This window comes from Oncorhynchus keta, chromosome 17 (assembly GCF_023373465.1).
Source record: "Oncorhynchus keta strain PuntledgeMale-10-30-2019 chromosome 17, Oket_V2, whole genome shotgun sequence".
In the NCBI taxonomy this organism is placed as follows: domain Eukaryota; kingdom Metazoa; phylum Chordata; class Actinopteri; order Salmoniformes; family Salmonidae; genus Oncorhynchus; species Oncorhynchus keta.
Window position 1 is genome coordinate 16,587,199 of NC_068437.1, and position 24,252 is coordinate 16,611,450.

General features: G+C 44.5%; 1 protein-coding gene across 1 annotated transcript in view; it reads right to left on the minus strand.

Annotated features, from left to right (window-relative positions):
- Positions 1 to 24,252, minus strand: part of LOC118396524 (potassium voltage-gated channel subfamily KQT member 1-like) — a 309,173-nt gene that overhangs the window by 233,862 nt on the left and 51,059 nt on the right. The window contains exons 13-14 of the mRNA XM_035790779.2: positions 23,223 to 23,273; positions 22,978 to 23,092 (exon numbers count right to left, since the gene is read on the minus strand). Of these exons, the coding sequence (XP_035646672.1) occupies positions 22,978 to 23,092; positions 23,223 to 23,273 (166 nt within the window). The remainder of the gene's footprint in view (positions 1 to 22,977; positions 23,093 to 23,222; positions 23,274 to 24,252) is intronic.

The following is a 24,252-nucleotide window of genomic DNA, read 5'->3' on the forward strand; positions in this document are numbered from 1 at the left end:
TGGAGGGGTAGTGAGACGGATCGCGTGGAGGGGTAGTGATACGGATCGCGTGGAGGGGTAGTGATACGGATCGCGTGGAGGGGTAGTGAGACGGATCACGTGGAGGGGTAGTGATAACAATCATGTGAAGGGGTAGTGAGACGGATCACGTGGAGGGGTAGTGATACGGATCGCGTGGAGGGGTAGTGAGACGGATCACGTGGAGGGGTAGTGATAACAATCATGTGAAGGGGTAGTGAGACGGATCACGTGGAGGGGTAGTGATAACAATCATGTGAAGGGGTAGTGAGACGGATCACGTGGAGGGGTAGTGATAACAACCATGTGGAGGGGTAGTGAGACGGATCACGTGGAGGGGTAGTGATAACAATCATGTGAAGGGGTAGTGAGACGGATCACGTGGAGGGGTAGTGATAACAATCACGTGGAGGGGTAGTGATACGGATCGCGTGGAGGGGTAGTGAGACGGATCGCGTGGAGGGGTAGTGAGACGGATCGCGTGGAGGGGTAGTGATAACAATCATGTGGAGGGGTAGTGAGACGGATCACGTGGAGGGGTAGTGATAACAATCATGTGAAGGGGTAGTGAGACGGAACATGTGAAGGGGTAGTGAGACGGATCACGTGGAGGGGTAGTGATAACAATCATGTGGAGGGGTAGTGAGACGGATCGCGTGGAGGGGTAGTGAGACGGATCGCGTGGAGGGGTAGTGAGACGGATCGCGTGGAGGGGTAGTGAGACGGATCGCGTGGAGGGGTAGTGAGACGGATCGCGTGGAGGGGTAGTGAGACGGATCGCGTGGAGGGGTAGTGATAACAATCATGTGGAGGGGTAGTGAGACGGATCGCGTGGAGGGGTAGTGATAACAATCATGTGGAGGGGTAGTGAGACGGATCGCGTGGAGGGGTAGTGATAACAATCATGTGGAGGGGTAGTGAGACGGATCACATGGAGGGGTAGTGAGACGGATCACGTGGAGGGGTAGTGATAACAATCATGTGGAGGGGTAGTGATAACAATCATGTGGAGGGGTAGTGAGACGGATCACGTGGAGGGGTAGTGAGACGGATCACGTGGAGGGGTAGTGATAACAATCACGTGGAGGGGTAGTGATAACAATCATGTGGAGGGGTAGTGAGACGGATCACGTGGAGGGGTAGTGATAACAATCATGTGGAGGGGTAGTGAGACGGATCACGTGGAGGGGTAGTGATAACAATCATGTGAAGGGGTAGTGAGACGGATCACGTGGAGGGGTAATGATAACAATCACGTGGAGGGGTAGTGATAACAATCATGTGGAGGGGTAGTGAGACGGATCGCGTGGAGGGGTAGTGAGACGGATCACGTGGAGGGGTAGTGATAACAATCATGTGGAGGGGTAGTGAGACGGATCACGTGGAGGGGTAATGATAACAATCACGTGGAGGGGTAGTGATAACAATCATGTGGAGGGGTAGTGAGACGGATCGCGTGGAGGGGTAGTGAGACGGATCACGTGGAGGGGTAGTGATAACAATCATGTGGTGGGGTAGTGAGACGGATCGCGTGGAGGGGTAGTGAGACGGATCACGTGGAGGGGTAGTGATAACAATCATGTGAAGGGGTAGTGAGACAGATCACGTGGAGGGGTAGTGATAACAATCATGTGAAGGGGTAGTGAGACGGATCACGTGGAGGGGTAGTGATAACAATCATGTGAAGGGGTAGTGAGACGGATCACGTGGAGGGGTAGTGATAACAATCATGTGGAGGGGTAGTGAGACGGATCACGTGGAGGGGTAGTGATAACAATCATGTGAAGGGGTAGTGAGACGGATCACGTGGAGGGGTAGTGATAACAATCGTGAGGAGGGGTAGTGAGATGGATCGCGTGGAGGGGTAGTGAGACAGATCGCGTGGAGGGGTAGTGATAACAATCATGTGAAGGGGTAGTGAGACAGATCACGTGGAGGGGTAGTGATAACAATCATGTGAAGGGGTAGTGAGACAGATCACGTGGAGGGGTAGTGATAACAATCATGTGGAGGGTAGTGAGACGGATCGCGTGGAGGGGTAGTGAGACAGATCGCGTGGAGGGGTAGTGATAACAATCATGTGAAGGGGTAGTGAGACAGATCACGTGGAGGGGTAGTGATAACAATCATGTGGAGGGGTAGTGAGACGGATCGCGTGGAGGGGTAGTGAGACGGATCACGTGGAGGGGTAGTGATAACAATCATGTGGAGGGGTAGTGAGATGGATCGCGTGGAGGAGTAGTGAGACGGATCACGTGGAGGGGTAGTGATAACAATCATGTGAAGGGGTAGTGAGACGGATCACGTGGAGGGGTAGTGATAACAATCATGTGGAGGGGTAGTGAGACGGATCACGTGGAGGGGTAGTGATAACAATCACGTGGAGGGGTAGTGATACGGATCGCGTGGAGGGGTAGTGAGACGGATCGCGTGGAGGGGTAGTGAGACGGATCGCGTGGAGGGGTAGTGATAACAATCATGTGGAGGGGTAGTGAGACGGATCACGTGGAGGGGTAGTGATAACAATCATGTGAAGGGGTAGTGAGACGGAACATGTGAAGGGGTAGTGAGACGGATCACGTGGAGGGGTAGTGATAACAATCATGTGGAGGGGTAGTGAGACGGATCGCGTGGAGGGGTAGTGAGACGGATCGCTTGGAGGGGTAGTGAGACGGATCGCTTGGAGGGGTAGTGAGACGGATCGCGTGGAGGGGTAGTGAGACGGATCGCGTGGAGGGGTAGTGAGACGGATCGCGTGGAGGGGTAGTGAGACGGATCGCGTGGAGGGGTAGTGAGACGGATCGCGTGGAGGGGTAGTGATAACAATCATGTGGAGGGGTAGTGAGACGGATCGCGTGGAGGGGTAGTGATAACAATCATGTGGAGGGGTAGTGAGACGGATCACATGGAGGGGTAGTGAGACGGATCACGTGGAGGGGTAGTGATAACAATCACGTGGAGGGGTAGTGATAACAATCATGTGGAGGGGTAGTGAGACGGATCACGTGGAGGGGTAGTGATAACAATCATGTGGAGGGGTAGTGAGACGGATCACGTGGAGGGGTAGTGAGACGGATCACGTGGAGGGGTAATGATAACAATCACGTGGAGGGGTAGTGATAACAATCATGTGGAGGGGTAGTGAGACGGATCGCGTGGAGGGGTAGTGAGACGGATCACGTGGAGGGGTAGTGATAACAATCATGTGGTGGGGTAGTGAGACGGATCGCGTGGAGGGGTAGTGAGACGGATCACGTGGAGGGGTAGTGATAACAATCATGTGAAGGGGTAGTGAGACGGATCACGTGGAGGGGTAGTGATAACAATCATGTGAAGGGGTAGTGAGACGGATCACGTGGAGGGGTAGTGATAACAATCATGTGGAGGGGTAGTGAGACGGATCACGTGGAGGGGTAGTGATAACAATCATGTGAAGGGGTAGTGAGACGGATCACGTGGAGGGGTAGTGATAACAATCGTGAGGAGGGGTAGTGAGATGGATCGCGTGGAGGGGTAGTGAGACAGATCGCGTGGAGGGGTAGTGATAACAATCATGTGAAGGGGTAGTGAGACAGATCACGTGGAGGGGTAGTGATAACAATCATGTGAAGGGGTAGTGAGACAGATCACGTGGAGGGGTAGTGATAACAATCATGTGGAGGGGTAGTGAGACGGATCGCGTGGAGGGGTAGTGAGACAGATCGCGTGGAGGGGTAGTGATAACAATCATGTGAAGGGGTAGTGAGACAGATCACGTGGAGGGGTAGTGATAACAATCATGTGGAGGGGTAGTGAGACGGATCGCGTGGAGGGGTAGTGAGACGGATCACGTGGAGGGGTAGTGATAACAATCATGTGGAGGGGTAGTGAGATGGATCGCGTGGAGGAGTAGTGAGACGGATCACGTGGAGGGGTAGTGATAACAATCATGTGAAGGGGTAGTGAGACGGATCACGTGGAGGGGTAGTGATAACAATCATGTGGAGGGGTAGTGAGACGGATCACGTGGAGGGGTAGTGATAACAATCATGTGAAGGGGTAGTGAGACGGATCACGTGGAGGGGTAGTGATAACAATCGTGAGGAGGGGTAGTGAGACGGATCGCGTGGAGGGGTAGTGAGACAGATCGCGTGGAGGGGTAGTGATAACAATCACGTGGAGGGGTAGTGAGACGGATCACGTGGAGGGGTAGTGATAACAATCATGTGAAGGGGTAGTGAGACGGATCACGTGGAGGGGTAGTGATAACAATCACGTGGAGGGGTAGTGAGACGGATCGCGTGGAGGAGTAGTGATAACAATCATGTGAAGGGGTAGTGAGACGGATCACGTGGAGGGGTAGTGATAACAATCATGTGAAGGGGTAGTGAGACGGATCACGTGGAGGGGTAGTGATAACAATCATGTGGAGGGGTAGTGAGACGGATCACGTGGAGGGGTAGTGATAACAATCATGTGAAGGGGTAGTGAGACGGATCACGTGGAGGGGTAGTGATAACAATCGTGAGGAGGGGTAGTGAGACGGATCGCGTGGAGGGGTAGTGAGACAGATCGCGTGGAGGGGTAGTGATAACAATCACGTGGAGGGGTAGTGAGACGGATCACGTGGAGGGGTAGTGATAACAATCATGTGAAGGGGTAGTGAGACGGATCACGTGGAGGGGTAGTGATAACAATCATGTGAAGGGGTAGTGAGACGGATCACGTGGAGGGGTAGTGATAACAATCATGTGGAGGGGTAGTGAGACGGATCACGTGGAGGGGTAGTGATAACAATCATGTGAAGGGGTAGTGAGACGGATCACGTGGAGGGGTAGTGATAACAATCACGTGGAGGGGTAGTGATACGGATCGCGTGGAGAGGTAGTGAGACGGATCGCGTGGAGGGGTAGTGAGACGGATCGCGTGGAGGGGTAGTGAGACGGATCGCGTGGAGGGGTAGTGATAACAATCATGTGGAGGGGTAGTGAGACGGATCATGTGGAGGGGTAGTGATAACAATCATGTGAAGGGGTAGTGAGACGGAACATGTGAAGGGGTAGTGAGACGGATCACGTGGAGGGGTAGTGATAACAATCATGTGGAGGGGTAGTGAGACGGATCGCGTGGAGGGGTAGTGAGACTGATCACGTGGAGGGGTAGTGATAACAATCATGTGGAGGGGTAGTGAGACGGATCGCGTGGAGGGGTAGTGAGACGGATCGCTTGGAGGGGTAGTGATAACAATCATGTGGAGGGGTAGTGATAACAATCATGTGGAGGGGTAGTGAGACGGATCATGTGAAAGGGTAGTGAGACGGATCGCGTGGAGGGGTAGTGATAACAATCATGTGGAGGGGTAGTGAGACGGATCGCGTGGAGGGGTAGTGATAACAATCATGTGGAGGGGTAGTGATAACAATCATGTGGAGGGGTAGTGAGACGGATCGCGTGGAGGGGTAGTGATAACAATCATGTGGAGGGGTAGTGATACGGATCGCGTGGAGGGGTAGTGATAACAATCATGTGGAGGGGTAGTGAGACGGATCACGTGGAGGGGTAGTGATAACAATCATGTGGAGGGGTAGTGAGACGGATCGCGTGGAGGGGTAGTGATAACAATCATGTGGAGGGGTAGTGAGACGGATCGCGTGGAGGGGTAGTGATAACAATCATGTGGAGGGGTAGTGAGACAGATGGCGTGCAGACGCTGTGCAGTGCCACTTCCTCTTGGACAGCCCAGTGTCGTCACAGCCACAGACGTATTTCCTCTGATCTGAACCCCACTCGGAGGGAAGTCTAAAGTTAAAAATCCACTTCTGGCCTGCTATGGTCCTGCTATCTGCTATAGCACTAACACATACAGAAACAACAGGAGAAACTCCATTGGAAAATATAGACCCAACCAACTGCTGGTCCAATGATAGTGTCTGTCTGAATCATACACTCACTAAGAACACACAGAGGAGAAGACAGAGTAAACTGATGAAAAGGCACAACTAATGCAACTAAGGTAATTGATTAAATATTAATAGTGTTAATATAAACTCCTATTCAAGTCCAAGGTTCAACTTTATTGTCCCAGAGGGCAATTGGTTTTGTAGCAAAGGAGCATGAAAAACATAATTGAAAGTGGATAACAATGCACACAGTTATAGTGAATACAATGATCTAGCTAGTACATCAAGTCATAAGGCTGACAGCCATCAATACTAATATATACAATAGGCCTACTAGTGATCGACAGCAGTAGCACAAAAGTATAGCAAACCAAAGTTCAAAATCAACTTATATTGGTCTCATGTGTTTAGCAGATGTTATTGGTCACATACATGTGTTTAGCAGATGTTATTGGTCACATACATGTGTTTAGCAGATGTTATTGGTCACACACATGTGTTTAGCAGATGTTATTGGTCACACACATGTGTTTAGCAGATGTTATTGGTCACATACATGTGTTTAGCAGATGTTATTGGTCACATACATGTGTTTAGCAGATGTTATTGGTCACATACACGTATTTAGCAGATGTTATTGCGGGTGAAGAGAAATGCTTGTGTTTCTAGCTCCAACAGTGCAGTAATATCTAACAAGTCATATCTAACAATACACACAATCTAAAGTAAAGGAATATAATTATGAATATCTAAATATTTGGACGAGTACTGTCAGAGCGGCATAGACTAAGATACAGTAGAATAGGATAGAATACAGTATATACATATGAGATGAGTAATGCAAAATGTCTAAACATTATTAAAGTGACTCGTCTTCCAATTATTGTGGCCAGTGATTTCAAGTCTATGTGTATAGGGCAGCAGCCTCTAATGTGCTAGTGATGGCTATTTAAAAGTCTGATGGCCTTGAGATAGAAGTTGTTTTTCAGTCTCTCGGTCCCAGCTTTGAATCACCTGTGCTGACCTTGCCAACTGGATGATAGAGAGAACAAGCAGTGGCTCGGGTGGTTGACGTCCTTGATGATATTTTTGGCCTCACTATGACATCAGGTGCAGTAGGTGTCCTAGAGGGCAGGTAGTTTGCCCCCGGTGATGCATCGGGCAGACCGCACCACCCTCTGGAGAGCCCTGCGGTCGTGGGCTGTGAGGTTGCCGTACCAGGTGGTGATACAGCCCGACAGGATGCTCTCAATTGTGCATCTGTAAAAGTTTGTGAGGGTTTTAGGTGCAAATCCAAATTTCTTCAGCCTCCTGAGGTTGAAGAGGTGTTGTTGCGCCTTCTTCACCACACTGTCTGTGTGGGTGGACCATTTCAGTTTATCAGTGATGTGTATGCCGAGGAGCTCGAAGCTTTCCACCTTCTCCACTGCCGCCCCGTCGATGTGGATAGGGAGGGTGCTTCTTCTGCTGTTTCCTGAAGTCTACAATCAGCTCTTTTGTTTTGTTGACGTTGGGTGAGGGGTTATTTTCCTGGCACCACACTCCCAGGGCCCTCGCCTCCTCCCTAAAGGCTGTCTTGTCATTGTTGGCAATCAGGTCTACTAATGTTGTGTCGTCTGCAAACTTGATGGTTGAGTTGGAGGCGTACAAGGCCACGCAGTCATGGGTTTACAGGGAGTACAGGAGGGGGCTAAGCACGCATCCTTGTGGGGCCCCAGTGTTGAAGATCAGCGAAGTAGAGGTGTTGTTTCCTACCTTCACCACCTGGGAGCGGCCCGTCAGGAAGTCCAGGACCCAGTTGCACAGGGCGGGGTTCAGACCCAGGGCCTCGAGCTTAATGATGAGCTTGGAGGGTACTATGGCGTTTAATGCTGACCTATAGTCAATGAACAGCATTCTTACATAGTTATTCCTCTTGTCCAGATAGGATAGGGCAGTATGCAGCGCAATGGCGATTGTCTATTGGGGCGGTAAGCAAATTGAAGTGGGTCTAGGGTGTCAGGCACAGTAGAGCACACTCATGATGACTGAAGTGAGTGCTACGAGGCAATAGTCAATTAGTTCAGTTACCTTTCCTTTCTTGGGTACATGAACAATTGTGGATATCTTGAAGCGTGTGGGGACAACAGACTTGGATAGGGAGAGATTGAATTTGTCCGTAAATACTCCAGGCAGCTGGTCGGCGCATGCTCTGAGGACGCGGGTAAGGATGCAGTCTGGGCATCTTTGCGAAGGTTAACACTGTTAAATGTCTTAGTAGTTAAATGTCTTGGTAGTGGTCCATGCCGGTGGCACTGTGTTATCCTCAAAGCGGGCGAAGAAGGTGTTTATCTTGTCCGGAAGCAAGACGTCGATGTGTCCGCGACGTGGCTGGTTTTCTCTTTGTAGTGCTTGATTGTCTGTAGCCCCTGCCACATACATCTCGTGTCTGAGCTGTTGAATTGCAACTCCACTTTGTCTCTATACTGACCTTTTGTCTGTTTGATTGCCTTAGGAGGGAATAACTACACTGTTTGTGACTATAACCGAAGATAATTCTCAAAAGGACTTGAGTTCCTGTATGTTATCATAATTACACTATGAGTAGTTAATCATGAAACATACACCCCTGCCCTTCTTCCTGGAGAGATATTTATTCCTGTCTGTGCGATGAACTGAGAACCCAACTGGCTAAACGGACTCAGACAGTATATCCCGAGAGAGCCATGTTTCTGTGAAACAGAGTTTGTTATAATCCCTGATGTCTCTCTGGAAGGAAATCCTTGCACTGAGCCCATCAACTTTATTATCCAGAGACTGAACATTAGGAAGTAATATACTTGAATGCGGCGGGGTGGTGTGCGCGCCTCCTGAGTCGGACTAAAAGTCCGCTCTGAGTACCTCTTTTACAGTTCGGGAACAAAGGATCCGGGTTTGCGAAAGTCGTATTCCTGATTGTATAATGCTGGTGAGTTACCGCCGCTCTGATATCCAAAAGTTCTTCCTGGCTGTATGTAATAACACAAACAATTTCCTGGGCTAATAATGTAAGAAATAACACATTAAAAAACTAAATACTGCAAAGTTTCCTAAGGGCTTGAAGCACGGAAGCCCCATCCATCTGCACCATTTCTCCAGCACCCTAATAAGTAAAGTGCTCTGTGCATTCTTAAATCATCTCATCAACAACGTATCATCAATGTGCTGACAAAAACAAAAAACATCATCAACGTCAACATCACCTTCAACATCATCAACCACATATTACCATTGTCATCCTCAACAGCATCCCTAGCCTATCTCCCTCTCTTCCCCGTATTCAAATGGACAATGGCCATAGGGGTGTAGCAGTGCGTGTACCTGTTAGTCTTAACAGTTCGTATCTAAACAGGGAGCCAGCTGGAACTCATGGTGCAGGGGTGGGCACAGACAGGATGGAATCTGCCTTCCTTACCATTTGTCTGTTTTACAGATCAGACAGACCACTCTGCTGGACTCCCATGGTCTTACTGCCCATGTCACTATTCCAGCTAGTGAATTATTTGCTTTTACAACAAGGTTGCCGTACCAGCAAATCAAAGATAATTTTAAGACAGACTATGTACCACTTATAAAAGAAAGTCATGAGACCAATCATGTGTGGGGTTGCTTCTCAGCCAAGGGAGTGGGCTCACTCACAATTTTGCCTAAGAACACAGCCATGAATAAAGAATGGTACCAACACATCCTCCGAGAGCAACTTCTCCCAACCATCCAGGAACAGTTTGGTGACGAACAATGCCTTATCCAGCATGATGGAGCACCTTGCCATAAGGCAAAAGTGATAGCTAAGTGGCTCGGGGAACAAAACATCAATATTTTGGGTCCATGGCCAGGAATCTCCCCAGACCTTAATCCCATTGAGAACTTGTGGTCAATCCTCAAGAGGCGGGTGGACAAACAAAACCCCACAAATTCTGACAAAATCCAAGCATTGATTACACAAGAATGGGCTGCCATCAGTGGCCCAGAAGTTAATTGACAGCATGCCAGGGCAGATTGCAGAGGTCTTGAAAAATAAGGGTCAACACCTCAAATATTGACTCTTTGCATCAACGTCATGTAATTGTCAATAAAAAGCCTTTGACACTTATGAAATGCTTGTAATTATACTTCAGTATTCCATAGTAACATCTGACAAAAATATCTAAAGACACTGATGCAGCAAACTTTGTGAAAATTAATATTTGTGTCATTCTCAAAACTTTTGGCCACGACTGTAGTTGTCTGCAGTGTCTACCACCTGGCCCTTGATGATAGTGTTCAGAGGGGTAGGCGGTTGATGCCTGAAAAGAGATACGCATATCTTTAGTTTTTGTCACACATTCACTGTCACACCAATGTACAAAATCATCAACAACAGGGCCATAGGCAGTTTTGTTGGCATGAAGGACACTGACTATTACAGAGTCCTCCGCAAACTTCAGGATGTGTTAGTTCTACACCTAAATTATTAGTGAGTTGGTTCACTAACAGGTGGGGTTGAATGGTGTTAAAAGCAGACAAATCAACAAATAAAAACTTGGCATGAGTTTTTCTACCCTCTAGATGTTTGAAAAGAAGGTATAGTAGGGCGACAGTAACATCCTGTACACCCCACTTAGCCCTATATGCAAACTGAAACGGAAGAAGATGGTGTTGTGTCTGGTTTAGAAGCTCACCTTCGGGTGGTTGTTCTTGGTGACCGATCACAGTAGACAAATTCGGCACCTTCACATTTCACCTCTTTCTGCAGCCTATTTAACTAAGTAAGGTTACCATCTTTAAATGACTTTCTCTTACAGTTTAACAGCACAATGAGAGACTTGCTAACCCAGGGTTTACTATTGGGGTACACCTTCACAACCTTATCTGGGACAATATTTCACAATATGAATCCCAAGAGCTAACAACATCAGTGAGCTCATCAATATCAGCGCATGACTCTTTAAACATGTCCCAATCAGTACAGTCAACACTCCCATGTAGGGTCAATGGAGAAATCATCAGTCCAGTTCTTAACCCGCTTTCTAAGCACTTTAGCCCTCCACAGGGCTGTGAGATAACTGGGATAAGATGGACGTAGTTGTGGTCAGCTGTGCACAGCGGGGGTAGGGTAAGGGATTTATACGCTCCCTGAAAGAACCATAACACAGGTCCAGGATCTTGGTATGTCTGGTATGACACGGATAGCAGTTCAACATCCTTCATGTCCTTCCCTAAGCAGTACAGTTTTGCACCAGCGCTCATTCACAGAGACATCTCGGTCCAAGTGTATAGACGCCCCAAACCTGTGAATCACCAATTCAGAGTCCAAGCCCCTATCCTTAAGCCATGTCTCCGTGAGAGGCAGAATACAGGCATCTTTGAATTCATGTTGCAAATGAACATGGAGAAGACACTCCCTGCTGTACTGGGTCCGTGTTGATTGTGAATGGGGAAGATCTTGCAAACTTTGTGCCTGGTGAAATGCAATCCATAAAAGGCTGTTAACTCCATGTTCCCGAAAGCAATTAGGGGAAGAGTTCAATACGCCCTTTCAATTTAATTGATCTACTAGATCATTGCATTCAGTGAATTAAAACAGTGATATAAAACTGGTAAAATACTAAAAAACAAAACACAAATGGAGAAACACCTTGCTGCTGGTCGCTGCAGGAGCATGTGGTCCATATGGAACTAACACTATGGAGACTGGAGAGTAGTTATGCTATTGCTGTCTGTCTGTCTGTCTGTCTGTCTGTCTGTCTGTCTGTCTGTCTGTCTGTCTGTCTGTCTGTCTGTCTGTCTGTCTGTCTGTCTGTCTGTCTGTCTGTCTGTCTGTCTGTCTGTCTGTCTGTCTGTCTGTCTGTCTGTCTGTCTGTCTGTCTGCCTGCCTGCGTGCGTGCGTGCGTGCGTGCGTGCGTGCGTGCGTGCGTGCGTGCGTGCGTGCGTGCGTGCGTGCGTGCGTGCGTGCGTGTGTGTGTGTGTGTGTGTGATTATGGGGCAGGCAGGGTGGGTCTGGTGGTTGTCTACAAGCGTAGCAGACAATGAAGCCAAATGACAGTGCTGCTGTCTTCCATGCCGTGACACTAAGTGAAAACAAAGCAGCTGTTATGGGAGTGCCCCCTTCCCAAATCTGTTAGAGCCTCTGGCTCAGCTTTACTCCCGTAGAGCAGAGTATGGACATGACAGTGTTCCATGACACAAACACACTAGCATACGCTCATAGTGTCCCACTGATGGTAATTATCTCAACATCTGCTCCTCACCACCATATACACTCTGAGTAATAAACCATAATCATCTCAGAAATGCTTGAATCAATTAATCTGCCAGACTGTGTACATACTGAATTCATTGACAAAAAAGATAGACTAAGAGGTCAGACACACAGAGAAAACTGATGGCCGATAGGTACTTATCTCAGTAGGAGGCCATTCTCTTGCTAGAACAGGGTAGCCTAGTGGTTAGAGTGTTGGACTAGTAACCGGAAGGTTAGAAGATTGAATCCCCGAGCTGTCGTTCTGCCTCTGAACAAGGCAGTTAACCCACTGTTCCTAGGCCGTCATCGAACATAAGAATTTGTTCCTAACTGACTTGCCTAGTTAAATAAAGGTACAATATTAAAAAAATTAAAAAGCGGTACCTGTTGTGTACCAACGAATCTGACGTTTCTATTTGTAGAATTGCAATGCTCGTTAGTGGCCAACGACTTGACTTAGAGCCAATCAAAGAGCACGAACCTCCGCGTGGGGGAGCTGACAGGAATGACAAGAAAAGGGTAAAAGTGGGCACTTTTCCCGGAGTAATCCACCACCTCAGAATTGTTCTAAAACAATACATCTGCATAATATATATTTTTCATCTAGCTAAGGAGTTTGGTGCTTGAAGAAGGATTTGTTTGTTCAATTTGATAATGTGCACTAGCTCAGCTAGCGTTAGCTTGCTAATACAGCCAGAGAGTCACACACACTTCATATGAAACTAATGGGGGGCAATTGCAGTACAATACACACAACACTAAATTATTTACCTTGGGGCATTTAAAGGGAACTTTCAACACTCTGGGCAGAGCTGCTAAGTACCTCTCGGCAGTCAATAACCGTGGTGTGTCTGAGTCCTACAAGTTTTTTTTTTACTATAATAACACACAACACTACCAGCCACAAATGTGGCCATTTTCACTGTTGATTTAGGAAAATGCTATCTTGTTCAAATCAGAAGAAAAAAAATGCGTGGGGAATTACTGTGTGTGTTGACCTAGAGCACAGTGCAGTGATGTATCGGCATGTAGGCAGAACCTTTTCTGTCATATCAAAGGATATCACACACAAAAACAGAACTCACTTTTCAATTCTACCAAAACACGAGGCAGAGAAGACAACTCCCGGCCATAGTTTAGGCGTAGCCTACCACTACAGTGTAACACAATACACTGGAGCATAAACAGTGCTGTAACTACATAACTACGGTACCAATAAAACATACAGTAACTGGATTATATCAGATATGTTTTTGCAACCTCAAACGAAAGCGGACACAGCTACACATAGTGGTTTTCCACCCTCCATGATGAATGAACCGAGTACAGTGTCACCCCACTTGGATGTTGAAGTACTTTACGAGTACCGTATCTGGTGTGTAATAGAAGAGGGCCATCTACTGTCGGGAGGGGGAAGGGTCAGTTGAGCTTTGGACACGTTTTAACGCATCCATTACATGCCCTTCTAAAAGATCCAAGAGAACAACTATTCACATGGAGGTCAGCCAGCAGACCTCTTCTGATGCCCTTCCCATGCACATCGTTTATAAAGCCAGCAAACAACCATACACTATAAAGCACATAGACGGAGGCTACAGACTGTCAATTGTGGCCTTGTTTAAGATACCATAACAATAGACAGAATCTGCCCCACACCCAGAGTTGATTAGGTAGGTGCTGGAGGCAAAAGGAAAAAGTCTCCGCAAACACTTCCAGGAAAGACGCAAATTGTAGCTGAGCTTCGGTCAGTTGGCCTTCAATGGAGAACATTTTCATTTTGTTGAAGAAAACAAAAAGATTGCCAGGTGAATCAAACACAACACTTTCATAGACTTGAATCATCTTTCCGGGGGTGGAACTATCAGATTAGTGACGACCTATACCATTAGGATAGTCGTTCATTAGCTTTTATAAGATGTCACACTTCAGCCGTTCTTTTTACATGTGGATGGTGTATATCATTGGAGTAAATAACATTGGGGTATAAGGGAGGGCTGGGGGATAGGGGTCATAATAATAATAGTGTAAACCACAGCAGGCAGTACAGTACCTTCTTGAATTGAAGTGGTGAGTTGAGACTGAGTCTTTGCCACGAATGGGCTGGTCAACAGACTGCAAGAGAGAAGCATTTGTGTTCCTTTTACAAAGATTCTGGGCTTGGGGTTTGTCAGGAGAGGAGGAGGATGGAGGGAGGAGAAGAAAGAGATTGAATCAGAAGAGGAATGCAGAATGAGGAGGGTGTTAGAGGTGATATTGGATTAGCTGAGCTGGGGAGTGGCAAGGGGGTCAGGGGAGGAAGGAGAAGGCCTACTGTGTGGTGTGTGTGTGTACACACAGAGAGACACACACACTGCTCTGTACACTCCAGTCCATTGTATGTTCTCCCCCTTCCACATTTTTTTTATTACACATTTAAAACCATTTTTTATTTTTTATTTAACCTTTATTTAACTCGGAAAGTGAGTTAAGAACAAATTCTTAATTACAATGACGGCCTACACCGGCCAAACCCTAACCCGGACAACATAAGTACGTCGAATCCAATTTGTGTAAATAGGTTATGGCCAACACTTCACTCTACAAACTCTGCCATAGATGGCTAGTAATAGGGTTAAGAAATGAAACAGTTCAGTTCAACAATTATATAATTGTAAGTAAATAGAATTTGCAGACCAATGCCACACCTGTGGCCAATTTGAAGGATCTCAAGGAAAAGAATACAACAGATGCTTCACTGTTGACTGTTTGAAGAGAAGAAAAACAGTATTTTAGGACAATCCTCAGTCAGCATAAATAAGGAAACCCCATCTCATTAACATCTCATCACAGCGCAAAAGGTCAAGATTGGCCACACAACTACAACACATACAGTATGATGTACTGTAAATATTTCAGTCTCACATAAAATGACTGTAAGTTTGTCACGAAGCAAGTGAACATTCTTTGGGATTATAAACACTTTAAAGGAGAAAATTCACCAAACCGATTGTTGGTCTGTATATTAAGGGTGCTGTTCGTTCATAGCTGATGGTGCAGTGTGTTATAAAGTCCACCTGTTGGTGGCCGACTGACGGCTGTCATTTTCACCCGTTTCTACATGTAGAATCGGTTTGCAAATTACAGCTAGGACGGTGTTCAGAGGTGCTAAGTACTCTTGGCCGGGAGACACTCGACAATCATACCGGTTAGTCCATGCCTTAAGTCAGCAGGCATGATATAGCCTAGCAGCCAGGTCACTTGATCCAATGAAGGGCACCAAGACAGATGTACCGTCACATTCTGATGGATGACTGCAGGCATTATTCTGAAGGGACACGACACACAATCATACACAATCATACAGTACAGTAGTTAAATGACAGGCCTTGAGTGCATGCTCCCCGCACGACCCCCCTAGGCTGTTAATAGGGATGTCAGATGCTCAGCCTGCTGCACAGACCCTATGGATGCTCTAGTCTAGAGTTCAATGGTGCTTAGGAAAAGAAAGAAAAACTCTCTAAATTGTTAAATTAGTGAGAAATATATGTGATTATTGAATTCATGCTTCATTTACCATCATCCTAAATTAAGTTATTGAATTATTTTGCCATGTCTAATTCATGTATATTACACAATTTTCCATGATGTGGACAGTATACATAGTTATATAGATTATTCAAGTTTCTGTGTGGTATTTGTATAATAAATGTTTAAACAGTGCATACAACCCACCTTTTTTCCCCCTTTCTATTGATGTCAACGTGATGTCAATATGAGTGATTAAGAAAATAGCTTTCTGCATTGGCGACCCACTTCAAACAAAACGCAACAACCCTAAATGTAGCTGGTTACATCTATTCCCAGATTCCATGTGTTTTTTCAGGAGTGCAACTTTGAAAGTGCAACCTGACTCCCCCCTCTCATTCTATTGATTTCAAGATGATATCGATATGAGGGATTGACAAATAAGTGGAGCATTTCCCTTTCTGTTTTGGCCACCCTCAAATCAAAATGCATCACTCCAAAATGTAGCTGACTGTGTCCTGCAGGTTGTCCTCTAACCACTGATGTAAAAATAGATATTTTAGTTGTGTTAGTTTCAACACTGCATACAACCTGATTTCCTCCCTATCTTTGAATTGTTTGCCAATGGTTTTTGGTACGTTTGCAGTTTATAAGGTGCTCGTTTAAAAAAAATACAAGTAATATGATTACTATTGTTGCACATGTGTGTGGAGATAGACATTTATGTTTAGGTTTTCAATTATATCACAAACTGTTTCTGTATATTTGGCTATTGATTTGGACACGTTAAAACGGTGTTTTGACATTGGGCTAGTTATCAAAATGTCTTGTCAACAGGAAGCAGCGATAGCATCATTTCCAACTTAAGTTTTAGAAATATAAATATAACTTTCAACATTAACGTCCAATGGTATTGTACTTAATCAGGCAAAAATGGCTAAAATTTGTCCAAAAACATGCTGAGATTGATTGATTGTGATGAAATACAAGAAATCACCAAAACTGGGTTGCCTTGCTTACTGTTAAGATGTCTGACACTCCACCTCTTCTGTCCTGTAGAGAAATAACTGCCAACCCCATAGAAAATAGTTGATGATTTGAGGATTTGATCCAGTCTAATGTATTTTCATCCCATTTGAGACAATGGCACCACAGCAGCACCTTTGGCCAAACGGCAGTGTTGACACTCTCTCTGACAGTGCAAGGTCTTGCCACTCTGCAGCTCTTCTCTCTCTCATTGTCAATATGTCAAGTGACAGTTGACAGTGTGAAGTTGCAAAATAGGTTTGCCTCTGGGTGTTGGTCTCCGATAAACAACAAAAAGAACAATCATTGGCAGTGAAAGTAGATACCCCTTGACTTATTCCTGTTATGTTATAGCCTGAATTCAACATTAAATAAATATATGATTTCTCACCTATCTACACACAATACCCCATTTTAAAACAAGCCTTTAGAAATTACTGCAAATTTTTTGAAAATAAAATACATAAATATCTCATTGACAAAAGTATTCACACCCCTGAAAAAAGCACCTTTGGCAGCAATTAAAGATTTGAGTTGTCTAGGGTATGTCTGTATTAGCTTTGCACATTTAGATTTGGGGATTTTCTCCCATTCGGATTTTCTCAAGCTCTGTTAAGTTAGATGGGAAGTGGCGGTGAACAGCAATCTTCAATTCTTTCCACATATGTTCAATGGGATTTAAATCTGTGCTTTGGCTGGGCCACTCAAAGACTTTCGCATTCTTGTTCTTAAGCCATTCCAGCATTGCTTTGGCTGTGTGCTTGGAGTCATTTTCCTGTTGGAACGTACATCTTTGTTCCCAGTCTAAGGTCATTTTCACTCTGAAGCAGATTCTCATTAAGGCTCCATTCACTGTTCCCTCTATCCTTGCCAGTATCCCAGTCCCTGCGACTGAAAATCATTCCCATAGCAAGATGTTGCCACCACTATGCTTCACGGGATAGTGTTAGACAGGTGATGAGCTGTGGCTGGTTTTCTCCAGACATAGAGCTTTGCATTCAGGCCAAAGAGTTCTATTTTTCTCTCATCAGACCACATAATATTTAGCCTTATACCCTCAGTGTTCCACATGTCTGTTTGCAAACTCCAGGCGTGCTGTCATGTGCCTTTTTCTCAGGAGTGGCTTCAGGTCTGGTCACTTCCCATAAAGCACAGATTGGTGAAATGGTGAAGTGTTGTAGAGACTGTTGTCCTTCTGGGAGGTTCTTCCATCTCAGCCAAGGAACTCTGTAGTTCTGTCAGAGTGGTCATTGGGTTCTTGGTCACCTCAACATCAGAAGCCAAATGTCATTGAATTGTTTGTCGCATCTCGTTGTGTTGTTGTCCCCTCAGATAGGGATTTGGACATGTGGTTTAACTTATTTCTCCAAACTAACCAATGATTATAATTTATAATTCTGATCCAACCATAAATTCATACATTGTGCCCCTGGCTTAAGTTCAATATGTAGCTAGATGTAGTAGGCTAATGTTAACTAGCCGGCCTGGCACATTGTTGCCTCAGAATGGAAGTTAGGCTAGCAAGCAAGCATTTTACCCAGGTAGCCTAGGACAACAACAACTTCAAGCATGTACTGTGGAGTATGACAGAGTCATAGACCGTTTAGGCAACATGAAAGAGGATGACATTGGCTTTTCTCTACAAGTAGGGTGAGTCAATGTATTTTTCTACATGCAAGCATGCAAGCAGACACCCACGCACACACACATGAGAAATCAGAACAAGGACAGCTACGTCATATTTAGCTTACGTCTATTGGACTAAATCGTTTTTTGTATCTTTTCGTTTTTCAGTAACTGCATTAGACTAAGCATGGGTCATTTGATGATGTTGAAATGTTGAAGTTGAAATGGTGCTGGAATAGTGGAGGCAGCACCTGTTTTCCTTCATTCTAAATCAATAGTTGTTAAGTGGTTTGAATATGTTGTAAACATTGATTTGCTTGACCGTGCTCTAGGTCACACATCTATTTTTTTTAAATGCAACGTGTTTTGTGAACTTCCCCGGACAGATGTTGCTCTCCGGCTTTTTGATAAAACAACGGTGTGGTTGAATTTATTCTGCCACTGTGTATTCTTATTGTCTCTGCTTTACACCTATATATCACAGTGTCAAGGCATATGATTGAACTAACAGTTTATAGAGCTAACAATGCAATTATCACAACATATATGGCTTTCTTGTCCTGGCATGGTTTCCCTGGTGATTTTACTGACGCACCGCTACTGCACACACATTCAATTATCTGTAAGGTCACTCCGTCATGAATTTCAAGCACAAATTCAAGCACAAAGACCAGTTTTTTTCCCCAATTGCCTCGCAAAGAAGGGAACCTATTGGTAGATGGGTAAAAAAAAAACTGACACTGAATATCTCAATTACGCTTTTGATCGTGTATCAATACACCCAGTCACTACAAAGATACAGGTGTCCTTCCTAACTTAGTTGCCAGAGAGGAAGGAAACCAACAGTTACAGAGATGAATGGCTGTGATAGGAGAAAACTGAGGATGGATCAATAACATTGTAGTTACTCCACAATACTAACCTAAATAACAGAGTGAAAAGAAGGAAGCCTGTACAGAAAAAAAATATTCCAAAACATGCTTCCTGTTTGCAATAAGGCACTAAGTGCTTACCAAGACAACGTTGAATGTTCCTGAGTGGTTAGAGTTTTGACTTAAATTGGCTTGAAAATCTATAGCAAAACTTGAAATTGGCTGTTTAGCAATGATCAACAACCAACTTGACAGAGCTTGAAGAATTCTAAAAAGAGTAATGGGCAAATATTGAACAATCCAGGTACAGTGCCTTCAGAATGTGTTCACACCCCTTGACTTTTTTTCACATTTTGTTGTGTTACAACCTGAATATAAAATGTATTCAATTGAGATTGTTTTGTCACTGGCCTACACACAATACCCCACAATGTCAGAGTGGAATTATGTTTTTCGTTTAAATACAATTTTGAAGAGGAAATGTCTTGAGTTAATAAGTATTCCACCCTTTTGTTATGTCAAGGCTAAATAAGTTCAGGAGGAAAATTGGCTTAACAAGTCACATAATACTTTGCATGGAATCACTCTGTGTGCAATAATAGTGTTAAACCTGATTTTTAAAGTGGAACTGAAAGCATTTTAGCAACATGAAATCTTGTTCAAATCTGTTCATATACACCCCAGGAAGAATATGCAATGGGAAAGCGGCCGTGCGTTTCGATAATCAATAAATAAAACCTAATAAAAAACATCTGTCTCATCCAGGACTAGAGTCTACACAGACTAGTGCGCTATAGACAATCAGAGCTACAGTAGGCCCACATACAAACAAGCCAAATGCCACACAGGCTTGCCATCATTCACCTTGAACTGGACTGTGTGTTTACAGGCAGTTAGTTACAACAGCGTGACTTTAGATCATTAGAACGCATTCGGCAAAAGCCACAAAATACACCTAAATGGATTTCTGCAAATATGTAAAGACTACAGGAGACTTCTTACATTTGAGAACTTTACAGTCCTATTGATTAAACAACCATAAAAGGTTGGCTTTATTCCTCTATATGCACATCAACAAAATCAACAGCTAATGCTAGCCAGAGCAAGATGAGCAAAAATTGAACGAAGGAAAATTAGATAAACCCTCTCAAAAATGTTCAGCTCGATGGCTGTCAAAATTGCACTGATAAACGATGAGGAATAGTAAGTGGCCTGCTCGTCCTCCTGCAGCTTGCGTGCCAAAGCATACTTGTCCCAACAAAGCACACACAATTTAGCTAACTGGCTAAAGTTGGCTAGCTTGCGCGTTCATAAATTGATCAGTTATTCTGCGCTCTGAAATCGGAGTAGATAGCCAGAGTGAATTTGCATACACAAGAGATATGCTAACTGGATAACAGTTGTAGCTAGCTAGCAAAGCGATTCAAATTTCTTGCTATATAACCAAGTGACACCTGCATTTCTAGCTGTGTAGCCACCGAAAAACAATATAAGGGAAAGACTCTGTCACTCACCCACTCCTCCCATGACATGATATCCTCCTAGCAGCTAACTACCTAGCTAACGTTAGGCTGCGTGTTTTTAGCTTGCTACATAAATATATATGCTAGCATATTAGCAACATAACTGACTTGTGATCATTGCCCTTGCCAGTTTGATTGTATTGACATTCCCAGCCTTAGTTACATTAATCCGTTTTTGTCCAAAATATTGAATAACTGAAACAGTGCATCCCGAATGGAGGCAGCAAATAATGTACCATGCCAGCTGTGATTTACAACGTGATAGCAATACTTTTTGGACTATTAAGAAATGTATTGGGGAATTATATGAATAATGCATTGAACTGCATCCACCTCTTATAATGTTGGTTTTGTAGCACAAACTGTGAATTGTATATTTTTGACTGATATTATGATTTCAGTTTGTTTCATATCTGCAAAATAGTTCAATTGCGGTAGGTTCCACTTTAAACGACCTCATCTCTGTAACCCACACACCCACACAAACAATTATCTGTAAGGACCCTCAGTCTGGCAGTGAATTTCAAACACAGATTCAACCACAAATACCAGGGAGGTTTATAAATGCCTCGCAAAAAAGAGCATCTATTGGTAGATTGGTAAAAAGCATACATTGAATAGACCTTTTTTATTCATTACACTTTAGATGGTGTATCAATACACCCAGTCACTACAACGATCCAGGCGTCCTTCTTAACTCAGTTGCTGGAGAGGAAGGAAACCCCTCAGGGATTTCACCATGAGGCCAATGGCGATTTTAAAACAGTTACAGAGTTTAATGGCTATGATGGGAGAAAACTGAGGCTGGATCAACAAAATTGTAGTTACTCCACAATACTAACTTCACTGACAGAGTGAAAAGAAGGAAGCTTGTACAGAATATAAAATATTCTAAAACATGTATCCTGTTTGAAATAAGGCACTAAAGTAAAACAGCAAAGAATTTGGCAAAGACATTAACTTTATGTCCTGAATACAAAGTGTTATGCTTGGGGCAAATCCAACACAGCACATCACTGAGTACCACTATTCATATTTTCAAGCATCGCTGCATTATATTATGGGTATGCTTGTCATCGGCAAGGACTAGGTCGTTGTTTTTAAATGAAAAGAAACTGAATGGAGTTAAGCACAGGCAAAATTCTAGAGGAAAACCTGGTTCAGCCTGCTTTCCAACAGACACTGGGAGACAAATGTACCTTCAGCAGGACAATAGCATTAAACACAAGGCCAAATATACACTGGAGTTGCTTACTAAGATTACATTGAATGTTCCTGAGTGGCGTAGTTAAAGTTTTGGCTTAAATCGGCTTGAAAATCTATGGCAAGACATGAAAATGGCTGTCTAGCAATGTTCAACAACCAACTTGACAGAGCTTGAATAATTATTTAATGAAGAATGTGCAAATAGTGTATAATCCAGGTGTGCAAAGCTCTTAGAGACTTACCCAGAAAGACTCAGCTGAAATTACTGGCATATGTGATCCTAAGATGTATTCACTCAGGGGTGTGAATACTTACGTAAATTAGATATTTCCGTATTTAATTTTCAATAAATTAGCAACATTTCTAAAAACATGTTTTCACTTTGTCATTATGGGGTATTGTGTGTAGATGGGTGAGAATAATCTATTTTGAATTCAGGGTTTAACATAACAAAATGTGGAATAAGTCAAGGGGAATTAATACTTTCTGAAGGCACTGTATGCAAAGCTCTTACAGACTTACCCAAAAACTGTAATCACTGCCAAAGGTGATTCTGACATGCATTGACTCAGGATGTTGAATACTTATCTAATGAAGATATATCATTATTGTTTTTTATTTTTTTACAAATGTTTCTTCCAATTTGACATTACAAAGTATTGTGTGTAGATCGTTGACAAAAATTACAATTACCCCCCCCAAAGGCACTATAGCAACTAGCCAACCAGTCACCTTACAAACATGTCACAAACAAACGGGACTGTTTCCTCAAACTCAGGGTTAATCCGTTCTATACCGTGGTAACAACCAGTGTTTCAAGCACTCAAGAGGCCATTTAACCCTCTCGTGAGTTGAACAGAGCAGCTCTACATTGACAGGGAGGGCTCTTTGGTCTATCAACAGGCTTTCTACCATACAGATTAAGGATGGGCCTGTGTAAAAGGTAGGGAGGTGTCTATGGTATGGATTAATAAATGAATAAGGACAAAGAGCATGGGTACAATACAATGGCTGTAGGGTTGATGAACGGCAGGCAGATGTACTGTAGTGAGTGACGGATGGAGGGGTAGTTAGGTACTCACTGTGCTGTGTCTGTCACCACGTTTAAAGGGATGTCCTCGCTGACAGAGGCCATGTCATCACACAACCTGTTTGTCCGGGAGATGTCCATGGAAGAGCCGTCCAGTTTTTTCTTAACTGTGGGAGACAACACAAGAGTCTTGATTATATAATCAAGGATTCAGTTCAACGCCGCTTCCGATTTACTAAGTAAGAAGAAAATAGGCTAATTGAAAAAGTAAAGGATAGCCATTAGGGAAGTGTCTACCTGGAGAGGCAGGACAGCTCAGATTGAAAGAGGACCATGAGTGCTGAACGCCTGGAGTCAAGAAGAACAATAAGAAAGAAAGAAAGAAAGAAAGAAAGAAAGAAAGAAAGAAAGAAAGATGGGAAGGAAGGAAGGAAGGAAGGAAGGAAGGAAGGAAGGAAGGAAGGAAGGAAGGAAGGAAGGAAGGAAGGAATGAAGGAAGGAAGGAAGGAAGGAAGGAAGGAAGGAAGGAAGGAAGGAAGGAAGGAAGGAAGGAAGGAAGGAAGGAAGGAAGGAAGGAAGGAAGGAAGGAAGGAAGGAAGGAAGGAAGGAAGGAAGGAAGGAAGGAAGGAAGGAAGGAAAAGGAGTGTGAGAAACAGGTAGAACAAAGACAGTGGAAGAAGATATACTAGTCAATCAAGTATACAGCATGTCATTGAATGGTATCATTACACCAAGAAGAGGTTATTTTAGTCTGTGAAGGTATCCACCCCGTCCCAACCTTCGCTCTCTCTCCCCGTACTCTCCCCTTCCATCCTATCTTCTCTTCCCTCTACTCAAACTTTCTCCAACCTATCTCCTGCTGCCTCCCCTCAACCCTCCTCTCCTCCCTTACTGCATGGTGATTGGTAACATCGCTTTCGAACCTCTAGAGTTTGTTTGTGCAGCTAAAAACCATATCGCACAGTGAAGGTTTGTAGGGAACTAGCTACAGTCCAACAGTCAGCATAGTTTCATAAAGAATAAAGAATGGAAGAAAATGGGGTTCCAGGAACTGGGTGAGCACTCCAACCAAAGCAAAGGCAACTGAACCCTCTGGACCTTTACCATCAGTTTAACATTGTTCAGCCCGGAAGCTTCAGCTACACTGTTACTTTAGACCCACTCATACAGAAAGAAGAGCGAGAGAGGGGGGGGCAGAGATAGAGAAGAGAGAGAGGGAGAACGAGCTGGAGCGGTAGACAGAGAGAGGGGGGGAGAGGTAGAGAGACAGATATAGACAGAAGGAGAAATAGTGAGAGAGAGAGAAGGGGGAGAGGGAAAGGGAGAG